The 9,273-nt window shown below is 41.5% G+C and overlaps 1 protein-coding gene across 2 annotated transcripts; it reads right to left on the minus strand.

The window, feature by feature from the left end:
* Positions 1–2,708: 2,708 nt before the first annotated feature.
* spata2 (spermatogenesis associated 2) lies at positions 2,709–9,059 on the minus strand. Of its 2 annotated transcripts, none has more exons than XM_037773668.1 (3): positions 8,626–9,059; positions 6,287–7,134; positions 2,709–4,958 (listed from the first exon to the last, which is right to left on the minus strand). In XM_037773668.1, the coding sequence occupies exons 2-3, from the start codon at positions 6,635–6,637 to the stop codon at positions 3,606–3,608; spliced, it is 1,704 nt and encodes a 567-aa protein (XP_037629596.1). In that variant the 5' UTR covers positions 6,638–7,134; positions 8,626–9,059; the 3' UTR covers positions 2,709–3,605. The 2 variants fall into 2 exon arrangements, with proteins under 2 accessions (XP_037629596.1, XP_037629597.1); XM_037773669.1 differs by lacking the exon at positions 8,626–9,059 and adding an exon at positions 8,528–8,616.
* Positions 9,060–9,273: the final 214 nt, after the last annotated feature.

Genomic DNA, 9,273 nt, shown 5'->3' on the forward strand with positions numbered 1-9,273 from the left:
ACTTCCACAATGACTTGAGTGTGTCCGGTGTGGGTTAAACCAATCATGTTCAAAATGGCTCAATGTATTCCATGACACAAAATAAAAATAGCTCTTTTGTTTGTTTTCCAACATCAGTAATTCACATCCACTGATGAATGTAAATCCACATTAGATATTTCACCTATGACAAGTCAGTTGTTCACTAAAAGATTTAAAACAGTGCCCACAAACTTAGCAGCAGCCCTGAAGACTGTTTAGCCCTTTGTAGTGACCTACACAAGTTATCAGTCCACCGATCCGAGTCAAATCCACGTCCCATGGTGTGCGAGTAGGTATCTGTGTTGATGATTCTCTTTCTAGGCTTCTTAAAAAAGGCCAACATCTACACACAACTTTAGCAAAACCACAGATTTATGTTATATTAACTGTACATCCGGGCAAGCAACAGGATTTCGTTTTCTACTCCAATAAGATATTTGTTCTTCATTTGGCAATATGACCACTCTTTGCAACATGGCTCAATACTTCTGAAAGTCGTCTTCTTTGTTGCTGGTATGATTTGCGATGAACGAGACTCGCGCAACTGAAATATATCTATGATAAATACTCAAACTATATAGAAAGGCTTCATTAGATGAAAACAACACAATTGCACACCTCCCCTAAGGTCACTCAAGATTTCTGTGATACTTAAGTTAGCTCACGTCTCTCAAAGAACCCCTTAAGCTACATCCAAACGGTATCAAAAGATCCCTTCTTTATGTTGTTTGACATGATAAAGACACAAAAACTCAAGTTTTAAAGGGAAGGAATGAACAGTATGAGATCAGACATCACCCCCTGTAACCAAACATGTCTACTCTGTTCAGGTAATATCTGTAAGCAAAGCAAAATTCCTTCCATGCAAAACATGGTTATTACAGACACCCACCCATGTAAGCATATATATATATATATTGGTCTACAAAGTGTGAATCGCTGCATAATTCAGTTACTATGGTTCAATATGCTCCGTCTTAGAACACCCTGTGTGGTAGTGTGTATTTTTGAATTCCTTCCTTAGCTGTCACAGATCAAGCTATGTATTTAGTTCATGTAGCCTCGCAAAAGCCATGTTAATGTTTAACCTACAGGCTGGTAAAACAACACGATGTCAATGACAACACTGAAAACTTAAAACACTCGATAAGACAGCTGAATGAGTTTAAGGCATTTAGAGGTTATTCCTGACAGAACATTAAGGCTACGGTCGCCTAAACGCTCTGTCAAAATAACCCAGACTCTCTTTTAATGAAATGTGATTTAAAATTAGCCCTTGGTGACAATCAACTGCAATATACAACATTACTTATCCTCTCACATGGAAGCCTTAATCACTAAAAGGTACCTTCTAAATTTATGACACACGGTTTACATGTTAGCAAAGTTTATTTACCCAGTGGCAGTGGTTTGCTTGAGGGGAACTCTTGCTAACCTCGTGCAACAAATCACCCCAAATCGAGGGCCTTATAGAAGGGCTTTCAGGTTCTTAAAATATGAAAAATCACACTACACATTGGTAATCACTGTGCTGTACAGACAGGCAGACACAACAACGTGAATCCCTGTAATAATATAGTGTAATAGCCCTGTGATAAATACCAACTTTGCAAAGCTAAAATGTTAACTCGGTGTCAGAAAGGCATCGATTGAACTCTTTAGTTTGGGGCTGCAACTAACGATGATTTTCATTATCGATTAATCTGTTTGATTACTTTCTCGATTAATCTATTAGTTGTTTGGTCTATAAAATGTTTACCGTCATAGAGGAGCAAAGAAACCAGAAAATATTCACATTTAAGAAGCTGGAATCAGAGAATTTCAATTTCTTTAAAGATTACTCAAACCGATAAATCAATTACCAAAATAGTTAGCGATTAATTCAATAGTTGACAACTAATCGATTAATCATTGCAGCTATACTATTGTCATTTTTGAGTCCATAGTCTGTGTTGGTGTTGTACTGAACTGCAACATATTATAAGTGATTTCTGTCTTTTGTCAATGGGACAAAACAGAGACAACTTGTAGTGCAATGCAACCCAGTACACTACCACAAAATACAGGTTCAGTATGACCATAAAACTAAAATCAGCACTTTTCTCTCAATCTCAACCAACCATAAACAGTTTGAGCTTCACAATGTTAGTATTTGTAGCAGAGCTTTTGTATTGAATTGCATTATAAAATACAGATTTTCACGGTTTTGTGTGCACTTGCCTACAGAAATTGTAAACCTTGTGATATGTTGTTCAGGATTATCTCACAAGATAAATAACCTCTGCTAACCTTTAAAAGTGACTAAATCAGCTGATTGTAAGAGGAGATGTTTTTTCTATTCGGCTAAAACACCAGTTGGGCTAGTTTGAAACCACATTATCGAACTGGGTGTATAAGCTGAAGCCATTTGAGGTAGACAGAAACCGTGTCAGAGTATACACTTCCATACTGTCTAAAAACCAATCGATAGGCTCACACACTGTCAAAGAACCGTAATCACTTGATTTGTAGCCCAGCGCGAGACCTCCTGTGACTCTCCACCTGAGACTGACAGGGAATGACTGATCTGGTAAGGATGCACGACAACATCATGGACCATAAGGAGTGTAATGAAAGGGAATGGGGGGGGTTTGGAACTGACACAACTCAACAGGCTATTTACCAGAAAGAAGTCAACGCCACACATCTTCAATGTCTCAAGTCAACGGCAGCATTTAAACCTCAGTCATATAACCAGAAACAATTGAGGGTTAATTTACAAGGCATAATCTTTTAAATAGAATATATGGCATCTGGCCATTGGCTCAATATGTCCCTTTGAGATATCTCCCACCCCACGCCCACAGACATAAGTTTACACCCCAAAAAATCCCAATGCCAGACCTCATGCCCATTTAACAGTCTCACATTGTTCTAGAGAATAGAGATTAAAAATATATACTATTGACTTATTGACTTCCAGTGTATGTTTTCTCTGTTTTTCCCTATTATTTTTCAAGTTTAAAAAGATCTCCGGTGTCACAATGCAAGCTCAGAGGTCTTTTCTACACACACACACGCACGCACACTCTCACACACACCCTCACACACACTCTCACACACATATATACTGTATATATATATTATATATATAGAGGAATTTTTAGCTGAGAAGTTAGGCAAAGAATATATGTTCATTTGGACAGAATTCATTCAAAATGAGAAGGAATTAAACTCCCTTTTCTCCAGTTTCCCTTTTGAGGAGGACAAAATTTGAGGAATTGGGGAAGCGCTACAACATCACATGACTACTCAAGAGCAGGTAGCAAGGTAAAAGGAAGAAGAAATAGATAAAAGGCCTGAACTTGTACAAGGCAGAGAGATGGGCAGACGATATGGCTCTCTGTGGCATGTGCATTCCAGGGCCCTACTGACAGTTAGAGAAAATGTACAAAGTTCAAGAGAGCAAAAAGACCATCAGATAAAGGGGAAGATAGTGAATGAATTGTTTTAAACGGGAACAGAGCTGAAGCAATAGTGCAAGACTATGCAGCAGGTTGAGGGAGGGGACTACAAGGGAGAAACAAATATTCTGTCTGCCTGATTCATCGGTACACCAGGTGAGATATGGTGCCGGATTTGAAGTTGAGCTGATGGTTGGGCACAAAGCTGTGCTGGGGATTCTTCCGCGTGCAGATGTCCTTTGCATACAAGCCCATGCACGAGTCACATGACACCTTAGAGCAGTTCACACAGGTGTGTGACGCCCCTGGCTTGTTGCAAAACCCGCATCGCGATCCCCCGATGCTTAGTCGCTCGCTGCTGCCTCCCTTTGGCGTTGTCAAGGCAACAGACTTGCTTGCAAACAGCTTAGTGGACATGAGGGGTTTCTCCACCATCTGGGGGTGAGGGTGCGGGTGAGAGTGTGAGTGGGTCAGCGTGAGGGGGTGCGGATGGAGATGGGAGTGGGAGTGAGTGTTAGAATAGACAGAGAGCTTTTCCTTGACAGGAATGTATCCATCGAGGGGTCGTGGGGATTTGGGGTGGTAGTCCTGGAGGCCGCAGCAAGGGGAGGGGTCCACGTCGTGACAGGTAGAACAGAGGATCATGTCACATCTCTGGCAGGAGGCCATAGAGGAGCAGCCCAGCCCACAGCCCTGACACTTGACACTACCATGAGCTTTGAGCAGCCACGCATCCCTTACATCCCGAGGCTCTCTGGATGGAGGTCGAGAGGGGGTCTGCCGCCCTCCCGTCCCAACACCCCTCTCTGTGTACAAGTCAATCTCATCCAAAGACGATAGGTGGTAGGAGGTGTAAGCATCGGCTGGGGGAGGGGACTGAATTGGGAAGAAATCCGCAACAGGGCTATAGGAAGGCGGTGCGGCCACAGAGAAGAGAGATGCTGAGGTGCTGGGCCTGATGATCTCATCCTTCATATCCTCCTCTGCATCCACAAACAGAGGCTCCTTCCTCAGACTCAATGAGGCCTTCAAGACAGGCTTGCTAACTGCTGCGTGCCAGTGACCAGCCCCATCTGTAACATCCACAGACTTAGACGGTCGGCTACCTCGCCTCAGGTGGTGGGCATGAGGCCTCTCTATATCCAGCGGCCGCACAGACAGTCGAGCCATATCTGCCCCAAGGCTGTCGCGTCTGCGGAGCGCCTCGGCGCAGCCAGCTGCATCATCTCTGCAACCTCTGCGGAGTTCCAGGGCCTCCAGCTCTGAGGCTGAACCACGAGCCAGAGCCACTACCTCTCCCAGAAGACGACACTCCGCCTGGGCCAGGAAGAGCTCAAACGCCAACTGCCGGAGATGATTTGTGCCTCCGGGGTGCTCCTGCAAATGGAACTGCGAATCATGGTCACAGGCATAGCCGATGGTGCGCATTAGAGTTCGGAGTTCAGCATCAGAAATGGCAGACTGAAGATGGTACACATATGGGCCAGTGAAGGTCTAAATGAGAAACGGGTTAATTAGCATTAGTGTCAGTCAATTAAAACAGCTTGACACGATAAAACAAAAATATGCATGCTATTCCTCTGATATTATACAATTCAAAGTATAGGTTGATTTACAGATGTAAAACTTTTAACAGCATTATAATATATGACCTCACGTATACATGTTGTCTAAACATGTGTAAAAAAGTGTTAAAAAACAAGACAAGCAATTTAGGAGGGATTGCAGGTTCCAATCTAGTGTTTCAAATTTTAGAATACATATAAACACTGCATGGTGTCATTATGATTAGACAATAAATATTCTAACAAACTAAATTAGACAAGAATTATATCTGTAAGTTAACTATATCGTGCAGGGCTCAACAATAAGGCTTGCCCGCGGCAAGTAAAATGCCACGTCGGGATAGTAAATCTAGTAACTCACTTGCCCGCTCGGGCACTCGCAAGAAAATGGCATCGGGTTAAAGACAAAGTGTATGAGCTGAAGTGCAAGCGAACATTTCAAATATCCTGGAAACAGGAGTTTAGTTGGGTGGCGTTAGAGAAGAAACTCCAGCTGTGTATGCCACAGTTTGGTGCGAGACTGAAAGCAAGGCGGATAAAACGTGACAATTACCTTTAGTCTTTGTTGATACTTGATAACCGCTAATAAATAAAACAATTATTTGTATTAATTAGTTTGCCCCTATACAATTAATTGTATATTGTATTATTATATTGTATACATTAATGCTGAACCCTGCTGTAGGATGTATATTTTGTTGCTAATAAGTCAGTTGCTACTGTTGGGTAGCCTTATGTTACTGTATCCTTTGTAGTAGTTAATAGGTACAGGATCAACTACGTAGACAAAGAACTGACATTATATTTAAAAAAAAAAAAAAAGCCTCTGTATTGCTCAAAAGATCACTGCAGTCTTTGTGACCAGTGGCACAGATACTTCAACAGAGGCGCTAAAAGATAAGACTATAGAAGCCACAAAAGATATAAATGTATACTGTCTGTACAAACTAGCATGGAAAACACCAGGTGGACCTTTGAAGTGATAATTCACAGTGGGATAACCTGTATGTCTGTTTCTGCCTGAGTATATGCCACTTGTTTTATTCAAATCTAAAAGTTGCACTCAAAACTTCTACAAATCAGATAAACAAAAAGAATATTGCATTTCCGTTGCAAGAAGCTGGATTTCAGGTGTTCACTTGAATAGTGTGGCTAATGCTGTTATAACCAACATTTTAATAAGTAAGTATTTGTTTTTAGGTTTAAACAGCTTTAAGTAAGAATAATATGACAACCCTAAGAGTAAACTCAACTCACCTTTATACATCTGAACTCCTTCTTCCAGGGGAAGAGCAAGAGGTTGGTGCAGATGGTTTCCAGTGTGTGGAAGGCTCTCTCCAGGCTCTTGATATTGCCCCCTCTCTGGCAGCGGAGAGAATTCTCCACCACTTCATAGAAACGCACCATCCGGAAACGTTGTCCCGGATCTGGCTGGTAGGCCCCTAACAGAGCTGTAGCTGTGGAGAGTAGTGCTTCACTGTCCTTGTGTCTCCCTCTGTCCCCCTCTGGTGCATTTCCAATCCCTGTGTATTCCCCTCCATTTTCCAGACGCCTCTCCAGGGCCGTCACATACCTTCGAAACAGGTCCTCTTTTAACTTGGCATCCATTATCGACAGCAGACTATCAGTCGGCCGTTATACTTTTCTGAGAGAGCCTCACCCCTTTTAGCATACTCTGCACCACGATGCCACATTCAAGCACCATTTTTGGTCACCATAATTCACTGTAAACGCTGGCACACACTCAACGTTAATAACATTTTGGAGAGGTGGAAGAGGAATGAGATTTTGCATCCAATCAGCAGCACATCCTTTTAGACAAGAGATGCAGTTGTTTCGTGCTTTCAGTTGGCGTAGCTAGGCTGCAGCCTGTAGGGGTGCCTTCTCACGGGCATCTCTGGTGTTGGCTTTAAAGCCTGACTTGTTTCCAGACAAACAGGCCTATGTCGACTTGGGCAAGATGAGGTCAGGATGAAGCTTTTGCTTCACGTTCTGTTAATGCAGATCTATTCCATCCCCTGGTTTCAGCATGTGCAGAGTTCAAGGTCACTCATCATGAAGACTCATTTATTGATTGTGTGATTTCTTCTGAGCCGTCTCCCAAGCTGTAATGACACAGGAGAGCTTTATGAAAATGGTAATCTCACATTTTGACACACACAAATAAAGAAGGAAACTTGGGCCACAACATGACTCAGTCAGTGTTAATTCGGTCCAAAAGAAAATGCAATTTATGACGAACAACAACAACAAAAGTATTCTCTAATGGTTCAAACAAGAGAGAGAGGGTGTGTAGGCATCACTATTTGGAGAGAAACAGTGTTTGTGCTCTGATGGGTGGTGGTATAGCTAATAGGTTGGAGCTTATAGCTTATTATCATAGATGTACAAGACAAAGACTAAAGGAATTACAGTGTACATCAGGATGGGGACTCACTGTTTACAGACATATTTCCTTTTGTCTTGCATGCCTGTTTGCGCCAGTGAATATGTGATCCAGCAGTACAACATGTAAACCATGCACTGCATAAAAGGATTTTTAAGAAAGTAAAAAAAACCTTGTTTCTAGGAAATGTTTCTTATTTTCTGCCTAAAAATAAAAATAATCTTGACAAGCAAGTTTTGCGTTAGAAAGTAATCTCATTTTAAGATAATATATATAACTTTTTCTTAATAATAAAATCTTAATTAAGGTGTAAATTCTTAAATTAAGTAAAACAATTTTAAACCACAACACTCATTTTAAGTAAACATTTCTTACATAACAGTTTATTTGCTTGTAATAAAAACCATATTTTTCTAGTTTTAAGACACATTACAGTCTTAAAGTGTCTACATTTATAGTCTAGTTTTAAGTATTCTAGCCAAGCAAAATTTGCTTACCCCATTGACAGATTTTTTTGCTCAAAACAAGAACATTTGTCGAAATTTAAGAATATTTGGCTTATTTCTAGTAGGGCTGTTTTTGCAGTGTGGTAGCCTGCACTTAGCTTTAGTTAGCTCACATTAAGAACACAATATTAGACATTAGATGTACCAATATGGATATATGTAAGCCTATGAAGCTTGAACCACAGTGTTTCTGCTCCTCGTTCCCATTCATGCAAGCTGGCCAGCTATTCCAGCAGTGATCAACCTCAGCCAGCATCCGTTTAGCGAGCTAGCAGAGCAGCAACATGCCTCAGCTCCAACATCACCATGCTACCATGCATTACTACTGCGCATCAGCTGCAACACAAGCGCTCCGTCACGACCAGTGTTTGTAATAGAAAGTAGACGCCCTGAGGACTGCGTGGACGTTTATTCTCCATGAATCTCAAACCCTGAAGCTGTCACTTGGCATGGGCCCCCCAACAACTGAGTCTCAGCTCCTGAGCAGTGAGCAGTGAACGCCCATTTCATCGCAGCTGCTCTAGCTAACAGTGGCTTTAGCTTAGCAGGGCGGTCCATCCATCGCTAGATACTAGACATCTTTGAGTCAATTATCTAAACACACACCGTCTTTGTAGCGTGACTCCTTGTGCAGCTAAGTCTAATTCTGCTCTTCAGCTAAGAGACCACGCCGTTTTCTTAACAGCAGCAGCAACACATCTTACCTTTAACAAGTTGCTAGTCGTGGCTAGCTAGCTACGCCTCCTCAGCTGTTGGAAATTCCCATCATCTCAACGCGCATGCGCAAAGCTCTGACAGCTCGTCAGCAGCGGTGTGGCCCACGTGCTGTTTGAGCCGGAGGAGGAGGCGGAGATGCAGAGCAGAGAACCACCACCACATCATCATCATCATCATCATCTTCATCATCAACACCGGTGTTCAAGTACACAATAAATAAAACAATAAGATGAATATTTAAAATACAGATTTAAGTAAATCTGCAGACCCCACCCCTCTCAAGCGCACAATCACATGATATTGATCTTGCCCAGTTATGTTGGCTTTTTTTTAAAGTTTTCTTTCTTTCTTTCTTTCTTTCTTTTTTTTCTTTATTTTTATTTTTGTTTTTGTTTTTTTCTTAATTTTTTTTTTCTCTCCATTTTGTTTTATCCATATTTCATTTGATTTTATTTTGTTATGAGGAAAAGAAAGAAAGAAAAAAGAAAAAAAGAAAAGAAACGATATATGTATATTTAAAAAAATAAAAAAAACCTCCTCAACTGGCCGGGCATGGGCTATGCTGCCTCAACACCAACTGGGCTCCTCCTCCATCTCCTCTCTCCTTCCTCCAATGATTGCCTATGGATAGAAAA

The sequence above is a fragment of the Sebastes umbrosus genome, chromosome 6 (assembly GCF_015220745.1).
Source record: "Sebastes umbrosus isolate fSebUmb1 chromosome 6, fSebUmb1.pri, whole genome shotgun sequence".
Taxonomy (NCBI): Eukaryota; Metazoa; Chordata; class Actinopteri; order Perciformes; family Sebastidae; genus Sebastes; species Sebastes umbrosus.